This window comes from Molothrus aeneus, chromosome 11, assembly GCF_037042795.1.
Source record: "Molothrus aeneus isolate 106 chromosome 11, BPBGC_Maene_1.0, whole genome shotgun sequence".
NCBI classification, from domain to species: Eukaryota; Metazoa; Chordata; class Aves; order Passeriformes; family Icteridae; genus Molothrus; species Molothrus aeneus.
Window position 1 is genome coordinate 14058098 of NC_089656.1, and position 19949 is coordinate 14078046.

Sequence of the window (19949 nt, forward strand, 5' to 3'; positions counted from 1 at the left end):
TGCTCCGGGCACCGGGATGCTCCCGGCTCTGGGGGGCTCCACTGGAATGCTCTGGCTTCAGGGGTGCTCCAGGATGGATGCTCCAGGCTCTGGGGGGCTCCATCAGGGCCCCTCGGTATCCAGGATCTGCAGACCCCAGGTTGCTCTGGTGTCAGGGGTGCTCCAGGCCCTGTGGGGCACCACTGGGATGCTCCAGGATGCTCCAGGCCTCATGAGGTTCCAGGCTGCTCCAGGGGACCGGGTGGGTTGGGTCACCCCAGGTGAACTGGAGCACGGGTGGGCAGCTGGGCTCCATCTCCCCATCCTGGGGCAGGGGGGAAGCAGCACAGGATGAGCTTCCTGGATCCAGGGGTGTTGCGGTGCCACTCTGGAAGTGGGGCATACTGAGCTCAAACTGCAAAGCACAGCTTGTGTAAAACCCATTTTACTTTCTTTTTGGCAGATTACCTGGACAATGACAATGATCAGATGTGATGGAGTGGTGGGCAGGGAGCTTTCCCCTTGCTCCTGCCTCCAGCCTGCGTTCCCCAGCCGTTGGCTCCTGCTGGCAAACATTTATAGCACATTTGTACCCAGGCAGAGAGATGAAAAAAGGTGATGCCACCGAGGCTCCCAGGGAAGTGTCCTGTGGCCCATTCCCACCTGGCCAGAGGGCTCAGGCTGGCACTCAGCACCTGAGAGTGCCCATGCCACAGGCACTGCCAGCCAGAGGTCTCACTCTGGCTAAGGTGTCCTGTCCTGTCCTGCAGGGACACAGGTCAGAGCTGGCTCTCCATGGAGCACTCTGCCAGCGTCTCTTCTTGCTCCCTGCCCAGCATCCCACCTCTCTGGGATCTTGGGCAAAGCTCCCTGCCCACCCAGGACATGGAGTGTGAATCTCCTGGATTGGGAGCCTCAGGGATGGGGGGTGGGAGATGGGGCACCTCCCAGGGCGTGGTGGATGGCCTAATCAGCATCTGGGAGATTTAGGAGGGGCTGAGAGGGGCTGAGGAGGGAAAGGGGAGACAGAAATTTTGGGGGCCCCCCACGTGTGTTCCCGGGCTGATGCTCAGGCAGCACCTGGGGCAAGGGTGGATGGTTTCAGCTGGGAAGGGGCCGGCTGGGAGGAGGGTGGGGAATTTGGTGGGTGCGTGAGGACTAAGCCAGGCTGGGGAGACTCAGACAAAGCAGAGGCACGGGGGGGGGACTAGGGCGATGCAGGTGGCACCGGGACAGTTGCAGAGAGGACTGAGAGGGGGACAGGGGACTAGTACGGCCCAGGGGGCTCCGGGAGCGTGCAGATGAGCTGGGATGAGGGAGGGGGGATGCAAAGGCGTGAGTAGGGGGGCGCTGGGGTCCGGGGCGGGTGCAAAGGCCCGGGGCCGTACCGGGGGTGCCGAGGTCCGGGGCGGGCCGGTGCCGCTCGGGGCGGGGCCCGTGGCGTGGGGCCCGGGGGCCGTCCCCGCGCATCCCCACGTGCGCGTGACGCGGGCGGGGCCGGGACCGGGAGCGCGGCGGAGCGGAGCGGCGGGAGCGGCGGGGCCATGCAGCCCCCGGCGGCCTCCCCCGGCCCCGCCGCCCCGGCGGGAGCCGAGCTGCTGCGGTGGCAGTGGCGGGAGGTGCAGGCGCCCTGCCTGGTGGCCGCCTGGATCCTGGTAGCCAGCCTGGCCAAGATCGGTGAGTGTCCCCGTGTCCCCACCCGCTCCGGTCCCCCGGGAGCAGACGTGCCCACCCCCGGGCGGGCAGGGGGGATGCGGCATCCCCGGCGGGCGCGGGGGCACCCGGGACGAGGGGTGTCACCGCACGGCGGGACACGGGTCATGGGGACAAATCCGGCTGGTCACCACTCTCAGCTGGATTGCGGAGGTCGCGGACCGCGCCACATCCTCCGTGCCCTGCCGTGGGATGATGTGCGGCGGCGGGGTTAAGACACCACCCGAAGGAAAGGGTGGGGGCCCGGGCTGTTTTTTCCTGCGAGGGATGGATGGATGGATAGATGGGTGGGCACAGAGGATGGAGGGTTCATGAGAGGAGAAGCCCCAAAGGATGTCCCATGTTCCCAAGGGCTGGCACAGCACCTGCCACTGGCAGGTCTGGAAGCCATTGTTCCCCCCCAGCCCCGGGAAAGGCTCGGTGGGGCCAGTGCTGCTTGGTGCCCCCAGCAGCTTGGGGATGGCAGGTGCCTGCAGTCTCCTCCAGTGGGTCACTCCGGATTGGGCTGGCCTTGGACTCTTGTGATCCCCAGCACAGAACCACGGAGCCAGGGGAGGCTGTGCTGTGAGAGGCTGTGTGGGAAGGCACAATGAGGATCTGTGTGAGCTGTGCAGGGCTGGGCTCCCCACCAGCATCTGCGGTGCTGGGGAGGGGACACACGTGTGTGGGTGCCAGGCAGGGGTACCCAGAGGGCTGGTCCCCCACAGTGCCCCTGCCTGCTGTGCTAGGCCCTGGGGATGAGATCGTGACCTTGAGCCAGGTTCTCTCCTTAGAGACCCCACTGTGGGCACAGACTCCGTGGTGGGGGTGCAGACACCCTCTGAGTTTCGAGTTTGACCAAGAAATGTGGGTTCAGAGTTTGGCAGGGGAATCTCTGATCAGCCAGGGATGTGCAGCAGCACTCGTTACACAGGAGACAGCTACAGCTGTGACCACCAGCTGGCCTCTTCCTGTCCCAGCATCACTGTGGATCTCCCGTTCCTCTCCTTCCTTGCCTTCTTGCAAGAGAGACCTAAAGCCTCGCGAGGAATGAATTGAAAGGTATCATGAGTTTAAAAATACAGCACTCTGCTGTAGCTGTGCCACCTCCAGCTGCCGAGTGCGTCCCTCCTACCTGCAGAAGATCAGAGAGAAAATTCCTTTCCCTGTCTTTTATTTTCTTCTCTCCAACCTCTCCTCAGAACTGCTCCCTGTGCAGGTTTCCATTGACATGCTCCCCTCAGCCACCCTGATTTTGTGCGGGTGGGTGCAGGGGTGCCTGAGTTGGGATCATTCCCAAATCCCCACTTTCTTCCAGGCCTGAGGCTGATGGCCACTCTCCTTCTCTGTCTGTGAGACACAGCCCTGATGGCTGATGGCTTTGAGCTGCCAGGTTTAGTGTATCCAGTGGGTCCAATGGGTCCTCAGAGCCTGGAGCCAATAGTGACACCCAGACCTTGAGGCAGCACACTGCCATGGGTGTCCCCAGAGATGGCATCTGCAGTCCCCAGTGTGCACAGGAGTCCACAGAGGAGATGAACCAGGGGTGGAAGATTTTGGGGAGCAGAGAGGGCAGTGCCAGCTGTGGACGCTGGGCGCAGGCTGGTGCAGAGGATCTGCTGCGGTTGTGGTGCTGGGCTGCCAGCTCACAGCCCTGTGACTGGAGGGGAGGAAGCGGCCCCACGCCCGGGTGATGGGGAAATGACACTGTGGGCTCTGTTCTCAGAGGCAGTCACGATGCTGGGGTGACCCAAGCCAGCAAACACCCGGGGCAGGGAAAAACTGGCTTGGGTGTTGCCTTCCTGCACAGCGAGGCATCATCCGGGCTTTGCTGCCTTTTCCATCCACAGTCAGAGCACAGGATGGGCAGCACAGAGGTGATGAGCATTGCCCCAGACATTCTCCTTAGACATAACTGCCCCACAGGCAGGAGTTTGCCAGCAGACAGATGATGTTCTATGCAGCAGAATTGCAACCATCTCTCCTCGCACCATCACCTCTGCCCCCAGCTGCTCATGTCTTGGTTTAGGTGTTCTGCCATTTCCCAAGCTCTGGAGGAGCAGAGGAGGTTTTGGCCCTGAGATGTCTCAATGGCAAATGCTTCATTATGTATGCCTGAGTATGGATTATGTCTCTGAAGTTAATTCACATGTGGCTAAGTTACTGTTGCTGTGGGAACCTTTAGAGCTGAAATCCTTGACTAGTGTGTATAAAATTAGAGCTTGTTCAGTCTGTCCCCACTGGCTGCTCTCTGTGACACATGGGAGCTCATGTGCTGCCATTTCCTGGGGAGGCTGGCAGCTCTCCCCATCAGCCAGCAGATTTTTGGACAAGCATGGTCTTTCCCATTGATGCTTCTCCTTTATTTGACCAAGTTTCTGGCTTGGTGAAATCAATCATAGAATAGTTTGAGTTGGAAGGGACTTTAGAGATTATCTTTTTCCAACTACTCTTCCATGAGCAGAGACAACTTCCATTAGACCAAGTTGCTCAAAGCCCCATCCAACCTGGCCTTGAACACTTCCAGGATGGGTGACAGCCAGGACCCATGTCCTCACAGCATCCTTGCATGCTCTCCTGGGTGCCCCAGCCAGCCAGGACAGCTCCACAGCATGAGGAATGCAGCTGGGTTGCCGAAGCAGAGAGCAGGGATCTTGGCAATGTTCCTGAGAATGCAGAAAGGGGCTGGACGCCTCGTTCCCTTCTTGAAAACTTCAGAGCTTTGTTCCCGTGGGTGGGAAGCGGCTTCACAGCCTGCTGCAGGCGCTGAGCGAGCACCATCCGTCCACTGGTGCAGGCAGCTTGTGTGGGGTGAGCAGGGCTCTGCAGTGACTTGTGTGGTCATTTAGCAGGAATTTGGCCTGGATGAAGCCCAGCCAGCATTTCCTCAGGCTGTGGGTCTGCTTGAAGGGCTGCAGTGTCCGTGTCACCACAGTCTCCAGGGCTGTATTGCAGCCCACAGCAGTGAGCAGAGGTGGCTGGGGCTGAGGGGGTGCCCCAGGCTCTGTGGCTGGGGTGTTCAGTGACAGAGCTATGGCAGAGGCTTGGCCTGGCTGCTCTTTCCTATTGAGGTGCTTGGTGGTGGAGCTGCAGATCATGCTGCCCCTATGCTCACCGCTCTGCCCTGCTGGCTGCAGCAGTGCTCTTGCTGTATTATGGCAGGGAGCCGGTGCTGGGGCATGGATGGAGCTTGCTGTGCCAAGCAGCAACCTCTTGAGGTCCTCAACTAAAGGAGAGTGGTCCTTAGCCTGCACATTGGGTGGTGGGTTCAAAGATGTCTCTGGTTGTGAATCACATCTTTGTCATTCAATTATCTCTAATTCAGAGCTCAGCTGTGGTGAAGGAAAGAAAATTACCTAAGAGGTGCTGGGAAAGTAGAAAGGAAGAACATGAGGAGGCCACAGTGTCAGTTCTCTGGCTGTCCACATCTCAGGGACACTGGGACCTGTCCCAGAAGGATAGAGCAGGACCAGGTTCAGAGGAGAATGACAAGGGCATAGACACATGGAAACCTGCTGATGAAGTACTGCCTGTTCCTGGGCTCCTCTCCAGATCTATGCCACTGGAGACAGCACCCTGGGCTAGGCAGACCTTATGGTCTGTCCGTTGGTGTTCCAAAGGAGGGAAGCTAAAGGGCTTTAGGGACTGGGTTTTGGGGTTGGCAGCAGGGCTGGGCTTGCAGCCAAGTGATGGCTCAGAGCCTACCCTGATGCCCCTTGTACCTGCTGGGTGCACAAGGACAGAGATGGCTCTCAAAGTGCCCAGAGGAACCCACTCCCCAGGAGATTTCTTCATCTGATGGTCAAGTCATGCAACAGAGCTGGGCTGGATGTCACAACTGATGGCAGAACCCAGTGACAAGGGGACAAAATAACTGTGACCCTCAATAGCCTTTCCCCAAGCAATGCCCTTTTGGAGGGACACCTTGTGCTAGCAAGGAGAAACCCCCAGGGATTGGGCTTGCCTGCCTGGAAGCTGGACTGATTTGGGTTTACACGGGACACCCTGGCATGGGGGACAAGGGTGCCTGGAGGAATGAATCCCTTGTGCTGGCTGGCATGGCACCCTGCTGGCTTGTGCCTGAGCACAGGCTCACTGCCACATTACTGCTGGATGAATACCAGGGCATCCTCTGTTTGCTTTAGAAAATACATCCTGTTCCACGGCAGCTTAAGATTTGGCCCAAACCTTGCATGGAATAAACTGATTATTCCAAGCATCTCTAAATCTGCAGCTCCCAAGTGCCTGTGCTTTTGCATGCAGGTAGGTTAGCTGGTGCTGAGGGAGGTTGTGCTCAGGCATGCCTTGTGCTGCAGTGGTTTGCATGCTGCTCTGGCTGCTTGCTCAGATTGCTCAGATGGATGCAAACAAGGTCACCCTGTCACCAGGGCTGAGCATCCTTGTCTCTGAGTGGGGTGACATGTCCCGGTGTACCAGGATTTCTTCACTTAAACAGCAGCCAGCAGTGCTCGTGACACTGTGAACGTGCTCACTGCCTGCTTTAAACCTTTGAGAGCCGACACCAGAAGCCAAGAAAAGTAAAATGCCTGGCTGATTGGCTTATTGGCTGAGAGGGTGAGGAAAATCCTAAAGAGTCAGGGACCTGAAATCCTGACCTGGGAGGTAGCTGGAAGGTCTTTTGTGCACATGTGGCCATGAAGCAGCCTTTCTATAGGTGCTCCCTTGTTCCCCTCCCATCCATCATGCATCACCCAACCCTTCTGTGAAGCTTGTGGATTCGGGATGCTCTGTCCATGTGCCTGTTGGGCTGATGCTCTCATTCTTCTTTTTTCTTCTAGTTTTCCACCTGTCAAGGAAGGTGACATCTGTCGTCCCAGAGAGCTGCCTTCTCATCCTGCTGGGGCTGGGCCTGGGGGGCATCGTGCTGGCCGTGGCAAAGAAAGCTGAGTACCAACTGGAGCCCAACATGTTCTTCCTCTTCCTTCTGCCCCCCATTGTCCTGGACTCGGGGTACTTCATGCCCAGCCGACTGTTCTTTGACAACATTGGTGCCATCCTCACCTACGCAGTGGTGGGCACGCTCTGGAACTCCTTCGCCACCGGCACCGCACTCTGGGGGCTGCACCGCGCCGGGCTCATGGGTGGGTCTGCAGGGCTGCCCAGCTCGGACCACGTCCCCAAAAAACGGGTGGCAGTGCACAGCAACCCCAATTTCATAGCCCACTGCCTCTCCCTGCTGTGGATTCCTAGGAATTGCAGCACGAGCAGGGTCCTGACATCCTGGGAACGGTGCTCTGGCAGGACAGTCAAGCGTGCAGGGCAGACGGGCCCTGCTTGGCACTGGGCTGACTCATGTCTTTGCTATTTTTGTCTGCTGACCTTGGCTAGCGTTGCTGGCTCACTGCCATGTTCCCTGTCCTTGGCAGGAGCCACTGGCCCTGCCTGGCCTGGGCTGTGTTTTGAGCTCTGCTGAACCCTGAGGAGCCACTTGATGCTTGGACCGAGGTGTGGCTGCTGAGCCACCTTTGGTGGTGCCTGCTGGAGGAGCAGTGATGCACCTCGGTGCCAACAGGGACATCCCCCATGCTCCTCTCATGTTGCAGCAAGAAGGGACCGAGTCCCACTTTTCCAGGGGCATCCCGGAGCTCTGGGAACACTTTTGGGCTCATCCCATTGCACTCCCAGTTGAGATGCTGCAGCCAAGTCACTGGGATCAGATGAGGGACAGGCTTGTTTCCATCTGGTGAGAGGGGTTCTGGGGTGGCTGGTTTGCCTGACCTTGGTCCTTCTGTCCTAACAGATCCAGGTGTTGAAGCTGGGCTGATGGATTTCCTGCTCTTTGGCAGCCTGATTTCAGCTGTGGACCCTGTGGCAGTCCTGGCTGTCTTTGAAGAGGTCCATGTTAATGAGACCCTCTTCATCATTGTGTTTGGCGAGTCTCTCCTGAATGACGCTGTCACCGTGGTGAGTTGCAGCTTGGGGGACTCTAATGTTGAGCCCAACATGTTCAAGGTGCTGGAATTCCCCAGGATGGGCAGAGGATGCAGGTGACATCCCTGAGCTGGGGGCAGACCCGTACCATGCTCTCTTGGCCTTTCCTCTCTCCTGGCCCTTGGGAGACTTTGCCTGCTGAAATGAGCTGTTACCTGACAGGTTTGGGGTGGAAAATGCCTCTTCCACAAGACCCTTCCTGCCCCTCGCAAGGCAGGGCAATGCCCTGTGTTTCTCAAGGGATTTGCCTTGCCTGCAGGTGCTGTACAAGGTCTTCAACTCTTTTGTGGAGCTGGGCCCAGCACACATCCACGCCACAGACTACGTGAAGGGGGTAGGTGAGTAATGGCCACACCAGCCCCTCCACCTCCTCCTCTGTTGTGGAAGTGGAGGGGGGCAAGCACAGGAGCTGTTGTCCTGTGGGTTGGGCACTCAGCATCACAGCTTTGTCACCTCCATGTGTCACATGCTGGCCATCAGCATAGAACTGTAGAATTGTGTGGGCTGGAAGGGACCTTAAAGACCATCTTGGTCCAACCCCCCTGCCACAAGCAGGGACACCTTCCAGTAGACTGGGTTGCCCCCCCAACCTGGCCTTGAACACTTCCAGGGATGGAACAGCCAGTCTGTGCCAGGGCCTCACCACCCTCACAGGGAAGAATTTCTTCCTAATACCCAACCTAATCCTGCCCTCTGTCAGTTTGAAGCCATTCCCCCTTGTCCTGTTATTCCATGTCCATGCCAAAAGTCCCTCTCCAGCTCTTTTGGAGTACTCTTCAGCTACTGGAAGGGCTTCTGAGGTCTTCTCCAGGCTGAACAGCCCCAACATCAGCCCCAACTCTATCAGCCTGCCCCGCAGCAGAGGTGCTCCAAGGGATGCTTTGGGATCAACCAAGGCTTTGTGCTCCATGGGATGCTTTGGAGGGGACCTGGGTGGGAGAATGGCGCTTGGCCAGTGCAGCATGGGGGGCACAGGAGCTGGGCCCACTTCCTTATGGTTCAAATGAGACTTCTCCTCCCTCCAGCCTCCTTCTTCCTGGTGAGCCTGGGGGGCACAGCCGTGGGGCTGCTCTTTGCCTTCCTGCTGGCCCTGATCACACGGTTCACCAAGCGCGTGCGCATCATCGAGCCGCTCTTCGTCTTCCTCCTGGCCTACGTGGCGTACCTGGCTGCCGAGATGGTCTCGCTCTCCGCCATCCTGGCGTGAGTACTGCCCAGGGGAGCCCAGGAAACTGGGGCTGCAGTGCTGAGCAGCAAGAGGCAGTGAGTAGACCCACTCCTCATCCTGCCATAGGGCCATGCCATCTCCTCCTGCCCCTCTGCAGAGTCACCTTCTGTGGGATCTGCTGCAAGAAGTACGTGGAAGCCAACATCTCCCAGAAATCCCGCACCACAGTCAAGTACACCATGAAGACACTGGCCAGCAGCTCAGAGACCATCATCTTCATGTTTCTGGGCATCTCAGCTGTGGACACCTCCAAGTGGACGTGGGACACAGCGCTGGTGCTGGGCACCCTGTTCTTTATCCTGCTCTTCAGAGCCGTGGGTCAGTCTGTCCTGCTGAGTATATGGCTGGTAGCACACAGCCCTTTCATGCCAGAAAGGGATATTGCCCAGGAAAGGCTGGGGCACAAGGCCAGCCATGGATCCTGGCTGGGATTTTGTGCTGTTCTGTTGGAGCAGGCAGGGTTCTCCCAGCATTCCAGGCTCTCCTCCTCCTTCTTCCCCAGGTGTTGTTCTCCAAACGTATGTGCTCAACCGCTTCCGCCTCATCCCCCTGGACAGGATCGACCAGGTGGTCATGTCATATGGTGGCCTCCGTGGGGCCGTGGCCTTCGCCCTGGTCATCCTGCTGGACAGGGAGAAGGTGAAAGCCAAGGACTACTTTGTGGCAACGACCATCGTGGTGGTGTTCTTCACTGTCATTGTGCAGGTGAGGATGGGCACTGTGCCCTCCTCCAGCGCTGCTTTCTTGCCCCAGAACTGGTCTGGGGACATGTGCTTTGGGAAAGTATCTTTTTTCAAGTGACCTTTGGTCCTTGGTGCTTTCTGGCACCCCATCCATCAGCAGGTGGGCAGGACCGCTATGGGCACTGTTGTGATGGTGGGGCCATGGCCCACCTTCTTTTCCCACTGGCATTTTGTTCTGGGACTGGCTCCAGGAGCTCCAAGAGTGTGTGCCTGTCCAGACTGCTCTCTTTACAAAGCTGCTGATTGGCCCCAGCTCTGGTGTTCAGTGCCCTGGGAAGGGAAGCCACAAGGAGGATGAAAATTAGTCTAGGGGAAGGATGATTGGGAGTGCACACCATGGCACAGGGGTCGGGTTGGTAGGGGCATGTGTGGCTGGCACAGCCACTGTCCCCAGTCACTTTGTGCTGCTTCTGCTCCCCATGCCCCAGCCATGCACCCTCTCACCCTCCCAGTCTTCCCCTTGCCTTCTCCTGCCATTCTAGGGCCTCACCATCAAACCCCTGGTGACGTGGCTGAAGGTGAAGCGTAGTGACCACCACAAACCCACGCTGAACGAGGAGCTGCATGAGCACGTAAGTGACAGTGCCAGAGGCTCCTCAGCTCCCCTCACGTGTGGGGCTGGGCAAGGACCATGTATGACCTTGGCATCCCCAGGGCACCCACAGCCTTGCCACCACTCACCCTCTTCCCCTCACTCAAGGCCTTTGACCACATCTTGGCAGCAGTGGAGGACATCGTGGGGCACCATGGCTACCACTACTGGCGAGACAAGTGAGTGCCTTAGACAGGATCCTCTGCTGTTAGTGCATGGGAGATGCATGCCAGCCACAGGGACATCTTCAGGGTCCTCACAGAAGGACACCCCAGCTGTGGACAGAGCAGCGGGACCAGGAAGCCTGTATGTCTGTCCATCAGTCTGGATAGGTACCTTTGGATGCTGTTGTGCAGCAGACCAAGATCACAAAAGCATCCCAGAGACAGGTCAGGTTGGGGATGCTGTGGAGCTGACATTGCTTGCCAAGGTCAGAACTTGGGGTGTCCATGTTGGTGGCAATGGCCCTCTGCCCCCTCATGGATGGAACTGCCCTGGGCACTGAGGAGGGAACAGCCCTGTTCCTGCCTGGGCAGTGTTTATCTGCAGCACAGCAACAGGAAAAGGATGCAAAAAGCCTGTTTCCTGCAGGGGAAGTGCTCCAGCAGGGTGGCCCCAGTCCTACTCCCACTGCCTCACAGACCCAACAGTATCTGGCTTCCCCTTGGGCAGGCTGAAGGGTCAGCATGTCCCCTCCCCTCCTGCTCTCCCTGGCAGTGTGTCCCTGTGCACAGACAGGGACAGGTCCTGCATGCCCAGCCTCCCTTTGCTGTACCTGGGACACTCAGCCTTGTGTGGATAGATATCCCTGGCCCTGGTACCCCATGGGAGCTGAACTGCCTGTGTCTTCATCTCATGGCAGGTGGGAGCAGTTTGACAAGAAATACCTGAGCCAGCTCCTGATGCGGAAATCTGCCTACAGGCTGCGGGATGAGATCTGGGATGTTTACTACAAGCTGAACATCCGTGATGCTATCAGCTTTGTAGATCAGGTACAGGCAGTAGTGGTGTCCAGGCAGCAGGATGGCCCTGGCAGGAGAGGTTCCCCTCATGTATGTTCCTCCCCACATGTGCACCCTCTGGCCAGGCAGTGGGGACCTGCCCATCCCAGCTGGGTCCTTGCTGTCCTGTGTCACTGTAGGACATGAAACAACATGAGCACACACACCGCTGCTCTCAAGGTGAAGAAAAGGGAAGTTTATTTTCTGACTCCAATATTTTTAGTTTTCCAAAAGAGACGGTGGATTGGAGGGTGAAAGTGCAACCTCTCCAATGACACTGGACAAGCCAACAGTCCATCAAATTTCTTCTCCTCCATAAAAGAATGCAAAATAATAAGTTATTTACAGAAAGTGTGTGAGAAAGTTTGCTACAAAAATGTAAACATCAGAAGGCTTAGAAAATCTTAAAAAATCAGAGCGACAGTCCTGATGCCTGCCTTGTCCTCCCATGTCCCAGGGTGGCCATGTGCACTCGGCTGCCAAGCTGGCACTGCCCTCCATGCCCAGCCGCACGTCCATGTCGGAGTCATCAGTCACAAACCTCCTGTGAGTACAACCATCCCTCTGAGCTCCTGGACAGATCTCGTGTGACCTCCCAGCCGCCCTCTCCCCTGGGGGCGGCTTGCACCAGGGCTGGCAGGGAGCGCAGCCCGTCCATCTCCATGTCCCCACAGGAGGGAGAGCGGGAGCGGGGCGTGCCTGGACCTGCAGGTGATCGACACGGTGCGGAGCCGCCGGGACAAGGAGGACGCTGCCATGCACCACGTGCTGCGAGGGAGCCTCTACAAGCCCCGGCGGCGGGTGAGCACTCCCGGGCACGGCGGGGGCTGACCCCGAGGGGAGCAGCACCCGCCAGAGGAGCAGGGATGGACCGTGCTCCGTGGGGCCAGCTGCTCACCCTGTGTCTCTTTGCCTCTCCCTCGGCCAGTACAAGGCCAGCTACAGCCGTCACTTCATCTCTCCAGATAAACAAGAGCGCCAAGATAAAGAAATCTTCCGGCAGAACATGAAGAGGCGTCTGGAGACCTTCAAGTCCACAAAGCACAATGTCTGCTCCTCCAAGAGCAAGGCCAGGCTGAAGGAAAAAGGCAGGAAAAAGGCAAGTCCTTCCCAAGCTCCTGTTCTTTTCCTAGCTCTGAGATTTGGCCACCCCAGGATGCAGTAAGAGAAGTCCTTGTGAGGTGTGGGTGCAGCGTTGCAGGGCATCAGCAGCTCCAGAGCCAGAGGGGAAAGCGGCTCATCTCTTCTCAGTCTTGTTGATGCTGCATGTGAGCATGCAGGTGCTGTCTGTCCATGTGTCCCCAGCATGCCATCAGTGCTGTGGGGTGGCTCTTCACTGAGCAAAGCCCTGGAGGACCCCCAGGTTCTTTTTGAAGAGCACTCAGCATAAAGCAGCCTCAGTGCTGGTGCAGATCCAGGCTCAGAAGAGTGGAACTGCACCTCAAGTTGAGTCTTAGGTATCTTCTTTTTTTGGAGGCTTTTGAAGCCATTGCAGCTGAGCTGTTCCTTGTGGGGCCATGAAGATGCAAAGCCTAAGGACTAGAACCCATCTGCCATGTAGCCAGGGTGGGAATCTGCATGCCCAATGTTGGCTGGCTGCAGGACCACCTCTTGGGTTTAGGGCTTTGCACAGGGCAGGTCCCAGCCAGTTCCTCTTCTTTCACAGAAGAACATCTCTCTGACCAAAGAGACACCCAACGGGAAGACTCACAGAAATGTCCCCTGGCAGGATGCAGGTAAGGCCAGTGGCAGGTGAGGATGGCAGGTCCTGGCAAGGGGACCTGGTGGTGTGGGTGGGAGTACCTGCGGTGCCTGCCCACTGCCAGCTCAGTGGGATGACAGCACCAGGGTTGTGCTAGCACCAAACCAAGCCCCCCCATCTGCCTGCAGCTCCTGTCCTGGTGATGGTCAGCTCAGAGGAGGAGGAGAGTGATAGCTCGGAAACGGAGAAAGAGGACGATGAGGGGATTGTGTTCGTTGCTCGAGCCACTGATGAGGTCCTGCAGGGAAAGACAGCTCCTGGTAGGCACCAATGCTCCATGCCAGGGCAGCTGACATCGGGTAGCTTATCCTTCCTCTGCCTGTGGAGCAAAGCTGCCATGGCCTGGGCAAAGTCCACAGAGCATGAATGGGAGAATCACTGTCCTCTGGAGGCATGGCAGAGCCTCCCTGTGTCCTGCATCCCTGGGCCAGCACATGGTGTGATTCTTGGGGTTGTCCTGCATTGGGCAAGGAGTTGGACTCCATAATCCTTGTGGGTTCTTTCCAACTCAGGATATTCTAGGGTTCTTTGGTCATTTGGTAGTGGTTGGTTCTGCAATGTTTGCAGGGTCCAAGGAGAGACTGAGAGCTGTGCAAGCTCCCTCTCACTGTCCCTCCATCTGCATCTCCAGGCAGCCTGGATGTCTGCCCCAGCCCCTGCATCATCCCTCCATCGCCAACCCTGGCAGAGAAGGAGCTGCCATGGAAAGGAGACCAGGCTGATCTGGCTGTTTATGTCTCCTCGGAGACCACCAAAATCGTGCCAGTGGATATGCAGAAGGCGTGGAACCAAAGCATCTCCTCCCTGGAGAGCATCGCTTCCCCCCCAGGCATCGAGAGTGGACCTCAGCACAGGAGATTTGCCTGCCCTGTGCTGGAGGAGCAGCCCCAGTCTGCAAGCCAGGCAATGCCAGAGCAGGGCTCCTGCTTCCAGTTCCCCAGCCACATCTCCAAGAGCGGCCGGTCCCAGAGTGACAGCAGCCCGGACGGTCCTGAGCAGCAGGAGCTGCAGCCTTTGATGGCCACAGAGGAGCAGGGCAGGGTGCCACCCTCTGCAGAGCCCAGGTGGCTGATGTTCAACAGAGCAAGCCACCTCTGAGGCACCCCGTGGATTGGGAAGGGGCTGAGAGCTGCAGACAGGCTATGACCTGGTGACTGCTCTGTCTTGCACTGCAAAGCTTGTGTGTGTCTCCATAAACTCCAGGAGTGGCAGGAGAACCCAGTACTCCTCCTGGAGCAGTTCTCCAGGGTGTGCTTTGCCCATGCACCTGCTGATGCAAACCTGGTCAATAACAGGTCTTTGTGCTGTGACAGCAGGTACCAGCCCCTGTCCACCCAGGAAGGCACAGATCCCAAACCTCATTCTTCCTCTCTGGTCCCTACACATCTCTGCAGCTGGGAGGTTAGAGGTATTTCTCCCAGGGCTGGGATCCCAAAGAGACTTGATCCTGTCATGGCTGTGCTGCCCTGAGGTGGTGGCTCCTGGAAGATGGGCTGTGGCTGCTCACAGGTGTAAGAGTATGAGCTGGTCTCCAGCCTGGCGGTGTGTAGGAGGTCTCTGGGAAAAGGGCTGAGAGCAGTGCTGGTGCACAAGAGCTCACCCACACCCAGTGACCAAACCATTGACTTCAAGGTGGCCACAGTGCTGGTTCCTCACAGCATGCATGGAGCTCAGAGATAGGCTCCTTGCCACGACAGCCCTGTGTTCCCTGGATTTTGGAGGCACCACAGAGGCAAAGCCATGGCTTTCTCAGGACTGGGAGCAGTGCTCCTGGGGTTTGGCTCCAGCAGGAGCTGGGCTAGCAAACCTGTGCGCACAGGGACCCCTCCAACAGCCAACCTGCTGTGCCAGCCTCGCACCTCTCACCTGGATGTGTTCCCAACAGCTGCAGTGCTCAGCTTTCTGGCTTCACTGGGAGGCACCTGCCCTGCACAGCATCCTTGGTGTTCATTCTGCCCACGTTCCAGTCCCTCCTGGGGTGGATCAGCTGGGAGGACTGGTCATGGTGCAAGGAGTGGAGCGAGCAGCAGGTATGAATGTACATCAGGAACAGGGGTGATGGGTGTGACCAGTGTGCATCTTCCAAGAGCTGTCTCCAACACCTGCATCCCAGCCACGCCTGTTCCCTCCTCAGAGGGTGATGGGAGCTGGTGGCCCAAATGATGAATTATTCCTGGTGTGACCCCAAGGGCCAAGAATTGCACCCCAAGAACTGCTCAGCACACAAAAGAGCACCAGGGCTGGGCACCGGCAGAGCAGGAGGGTTGGGGGTCGCTCCTCTTTGGGGAAAAATGGGAACTCAGACTGATAATGTTCCAAAGCAGATAAAAGGCTGCCTTTTGCAGCTCTGTGGGTGTGCTGAGACAGCAGGTGCCAAGGGGACACTTGGATGCACTGGGTGGGTGAGTCCAGTGTGGAGCAGGTGAGCTGGTGGGACTCCCAGCCCTGTCAGCAGGGCTCAGCAGAGGCCCTTCAGCTCTGTACCTGTTCCACCAGATGAGCATGAGGTTTTTAAAAGGTTTTTATATAGTTTTGCATTTCTGGTATGACTTATTCTAGTTTTGATTTCTGATATTGGGCCATACTAAATCTCTAGTTGGGTCAGTGTTTTCTGTAGCCATGGGCACCACAAATGACTCAATACTTAATATATTATTTGCAAGGATATTGTTATAATGTGAAAATATATGCAGAGTATTTTGTAATGTTCAATAAACTGGAGTTGGAGCAGACGTTGTGGTCTGGTCTGTCTGGGAACCTCTGCCCATCCTGGTTCGCTTCTCCTTTGCAGGCACCATGTCCTTGTGCCTCTCCATTCTTCTCCACCTGAGGCCCCAACCCCACTCTCTTGATGTGCCTAACTGGATTTCCTGGTTTCCATAAAGTTTGTGGAAAATGTGAAATTCTTTCCAAAGCGATGCGTGCCTGCAGCCGTTGTTAGGCTGTGCAGAGGGAGCAGCCAGCAAGAGACCAGGTCCTCCTGCCCAGAGCTGTGGCTGCACAGCCACCAGTGTGCTGGGAGCCCATGTCTTCCCATGGCCTCTCTCCTAGGCAAAAATATGTTTTAAAGGGGTCTGTTTCGGGGTGCTCTGTGCCAGAGGAGCCTCCTTGCATTGGTGTGTGCTGGTTTTGCTCTTCCCCTTGATCTCCGCTTTTCCTGAAGGAAAGTAAAAATGTGGTTTATTTGATTCACAAGGCAGATGTTTGGCTTGTATTGAACCTGGCATCCTCCATCAACCCCTGGAACTTTTTGGCAGGGTCAAATGTAACTTCTAGCCCTGTTAGCTTTGCACTGGCCCCCGTGGAAGCTCTTGTTCCTTGTGACATTCCCCATCTGCCTTGAATCCCACCAACAATGCTGCTGGCTGAGCTGTGCTCTGCATGCTGGACCTCAGTGCCAGCACAGCCTGCAGCCACAGTTGCCTTGGCAGTGCAGCAGGCTGTGTGGGCCAGGTGGTTTCCTGGAAGAGGTGGGTCTGCATCCTTCAGGTCCTCAGAGGAGGGAAAGCTGACATCTGAGCTTCAGGAAATGCTGGGGCTGGTTGCTGCTCTCTCATCCAGACATCTGAGCCTAGCAGCTAATGTGTGTGCAGGCTCTCCATGCCACCAGCCAGCCCCTTGTAGCCCCTTCCCACCCTCAACCCCATCCTTGTTGTGAGCAGGGATGGTGGCTCCTGGCTGGTTTTTAGTCTTGTACTTCACTCTCTGTATTTCACCTTCGAGTGTCCAGCCTGCACAGGACTGCTCTGATCCTTCCAGCATAGCAGAGAGTCATTTCTTTCAGCCTAAAAATACTAAAGTGCTTCAGTGGAAAAACATGAGGAGTGGGCCAAACCATGAATGCATGTGTCCAAACTTCTGCTTCTCCAGGACAGAGTGAGGCACAGCCACAGGATCTGCTTGTCAGACTCTAACCCAGAACATACAACCCTCCAACTGTGACTGTAACCAACCCCATCCCAGGGCAGACTATCACAGAGCTATCATTTTGCACCCAGGCTTCTGTTTAGAGCCTGTCATTAAACCCACACATTTTTTCCACAGGCATTTACTTTCTCCAATACTCAGCTCCTCCAGTTCCTCTGTGGTAGCAAAACTTGTGAAGTCAGCAGGGGATGTAAGGCACATCTGACATCAGCTGTGTGGAAGAGCTGTGGGCAGTGGATTGGTGTTGGCCATCTTACAAGTGAGTCTTAAAATCACCACATCCCTTTTGCATGATGCACATTGGAGCATCAGGTAAATTTCAGACTGGAAGGGGCTTGGGAAACCCATGGTCCATCCCAGCACCATGCAGGGCTGGTAGCAAAGCTAGACCAGATAGCTCAGAGCCCTGTCCCCCTGGATTTGGAATGTCCCAGAGGATGGAGGTGTCAACTGTCCCTGTCCCAGAACCACACCACAGCTACACCAGTCTTGCACAGAATGAATTTCTCCTTATGCTCAGTCACGATTCCCCTGGGCCAGGTTGTCCCTGTTACCTCTTGTTTTTCCAAGTGCTTCTCTGGGAACAGTTGGGCTGTGGTTTCTGTGTGCCACCTTGTTGGTAGCTTCCCTCTGCCTTATCTTCTTAAAGCTGGTTCATATATATACTCTTTTGGGAAGCCCCATATTGGAACTAGCACCCAGTTGTGTCTCACAGGTACCAAGTCCAAGCACTAATAATTTTCTTGAACCTGCCAGTTTTGTATTTTCCACTACAGCAAGGGTGCTGATGACTCACATGTGTAGTTGCTGATCATGCTCTGTTTCTGGAGCACTTCTGACACCCTCTTGGGAGGTTTTTACACTGCTCTATACAGGCAGAAGCAGGGGGAAGGGAGTGAATAGGAGCCAGCTCCTCACCTCTCACTCACACAAAGCATGGCAGAGGCTTTGGCCATGCTCATGTTTGCATGGAGAACAGCAGGAAGGCAAATGCAGAATTCAGGAGAGGTGTTCAGTCTGACTGTATCCGGTACAAGTATTTTGGAGACACATCAGTCTGTTCCTTGCTCCTGCCTCCTCGTGTCCATCTGTCCAGGCATCCATCTCACCAGCAATCAGACTGAACACCTCCCCTGAATTCTGCATTTGCCTTCCTGCTCTTCACACCTGAAGCAGCCATCCCTGCTTTCACTGGAAGCCTCCTCTGCCTATTGGCAAAGGGAACAATTCGTTTTCCCACTGGCATCACCTCTGGAGGCGGATGCCAGCCCTGACCCTGGTGTGCCCCAGGTGTGCAGAGGTTTCTCGGCTGATGGGATGCGAGCGGGGCTGTGCCGCGAGTGCTGACGGAGCCGGGATCAGCCGGGGCGGATAATGAGGAACAGACTCGCGCTGGGCAGTGGTTCCCATGCTGCGTTCCAGGGCAGAGCGGCCAGGATGGGAGAGCGTTTGTGCTCCGCGCTGCACCCCTCCGGCTGAGCGGAGCCAGCCCCTGGGCTGCCCGGCCTGTCCCCGCCGGCTGCCGGCTCTGAGCGGCCCCGGGCGCCCCGCGGGGCCGGGCACCGTCCCCAGGGCTGTGCCACCCGTCGGGCTGCAGGGTCCCGTTCCCCACGGCCCGGCTGTGCAAGGGAACACGCTGCAGCGTGAACTGGCTGAGGACAGGCAAGAGCAGAGCGAGCTCCAGGTCAGCAGGAGCTGGGTGGGGTGATCCCCACCTTCCTTCGTGGCTCACACTTCCTTGCTTTTCCCTGGAGGAGCAAACAAAAGTGCAGGAATCCCTGAGGACTGCCCGATGAGGTTTCTACTCCCGGGGATTTCTGCAGAACAGCCAGAGTGGAAGCCAGCGTGGTGGGCTTTGATTTTATGAGCACCCCAGATCCAAGAGCTGTGATCTTCCCTGCAGCCAGACACAGCTGCTCCTCAGAGCCTCTCAGAAGGCAAGGATCCCTGAAGAAGCCACCTGGGCTCCTCTCACCTCATCTTCTCCTGGCATCTGTGGCCACACATCCAGGCTGTCCTGAAGGTAAATGAAATGTCTTGGTGGGTTACCTGGAGAGGGAGGGAAGGTGCTGAGGACACTTTGGGGAGGTGACCACCAGCCCAGTTGGTCTACATCAGACACAGGTCATCCCGAGCTTGTGGGCGGCCCAGGAAGGAGGGCCTGGAAAGGCCACAGGGTACTGACAGTGACCAAACTCTGCAGCAGCTGTACTGTATCTGAGCTTTCCTCTGTCACAGCAATGCAGGGCAGTCCCTGCCTGCACACAAGCTTTGCCTCCTGAAGCCCAGCTAAGCCCACGCTGTTGGAGAGCCGTTTAAAGCTTTGCTTTGGCTCCTTGGCTGGCTGGGGGAAAGTTGGATTCTGGCTGTGCACCCACCTGAGGCATCATCATGTGTGGCTGCCTGGCAGTTTAGAGTCTCTCAGCTCTCACAGACAGCTGGATGAGCTGTGGGCTCAGAGCCCTAAGAGCCCCTCTGTAGGCATTGCTTGTATCACTTGTGCAGCACTCACCCCCTCCAGATTTCTCCTGGACATCTGGGTCCTTCCTGCTCTCTCAGAAATCCCAGTCTCCTAAGGATCAGGATATTCTCTTCTCTACCACATAAGTGATGTAGATACACCTATTTTCAGTAGACATCCCTACCCTCTTGTATTTATGGAGAAAGCTGGCAAAAGCTTCAGAAAGGTACCCAGAAAGACAGAGAAAGAAATAAAAAAGAAACAACTTGAAGCTTTCCCACGAGGTGTGGGGCTGGCTGATGGGAGCTGGCCAGTGAAGAAGCACCAGCCACATGTGCTGGGATGGAAGGGCTGTGGAGCAAACAGGTGGGACAGGTGCTGCCGGGGAGTTAATCCACAATCCCTGCTAGATTCACTCCGATCTTTGCTTTATTCTGCTAGTGAACAGATAAAACTGTTAATTTTTTTTTCCTAAGTAAAAATAGGTTTAAAGGCAAACAGGAAATTACAGACCGAGGAGTGCAATGAAGAGGGGGAAAAGTCAGGCAGCTACCTCGCTGCGCTTGGATTTGTCTATAAATACAGCTCCACGTGAGGTGTCGCTTGCCCAAA

At 56.6% G+C, this 19949-nt stretch overlaps 1 protein-coding gene across 3 annotated transcripts; it reads left to right on the top strand.

Moving 5' to 3' along the window:
• The first annotated feature begins 1523 nt into the window (after positions 1-1523).
• Positions 1524-15681, top strand: SLC9A5 (solute carrier family 9 member A5). Of its 3 annotated transcripts, none has more exons than XM_066557492.1 (16): positions 1524-1656; positions 6471-6773; positions 7433-7596; positions 7883-7961; positions 8649-8826; positions 8949-9169; positions 9354-9556; positions 10077-10166; positions 10295-10365; positions 11049-11178; positions 11645-11733; positions 11862-11988; positions 12116-12286; positions 12854-12923; positions 13078-13209; positions 13581-15681. In XM_066557492.1, exons 1-16 carry the CDS (start codon positions 1524-1526, stop codon positions 14045-14047), a joined length of 2628 nt encoding a protein of 875 aa, XP_066413589.1. In that variant the 3' UTR covers positions 14048-15681. The 3 variants fall into 3 exon arrangements, with proteins under 3 accessions (XP_066413589.1, XP_066413590.1, XP_066413591.1); XM_066557493.1 differs by having other exon boundaries at positions 13517-13779; XM_066557494.1 differs by lacking the exons at positions 1524-1656; positions 6471-6773; positions 7433-7596 and having other exon boundaries at positions 7943-7957.
• The last annotated feature ends 4268 nt before the right edge of the window (positions 15682-19949 follow it).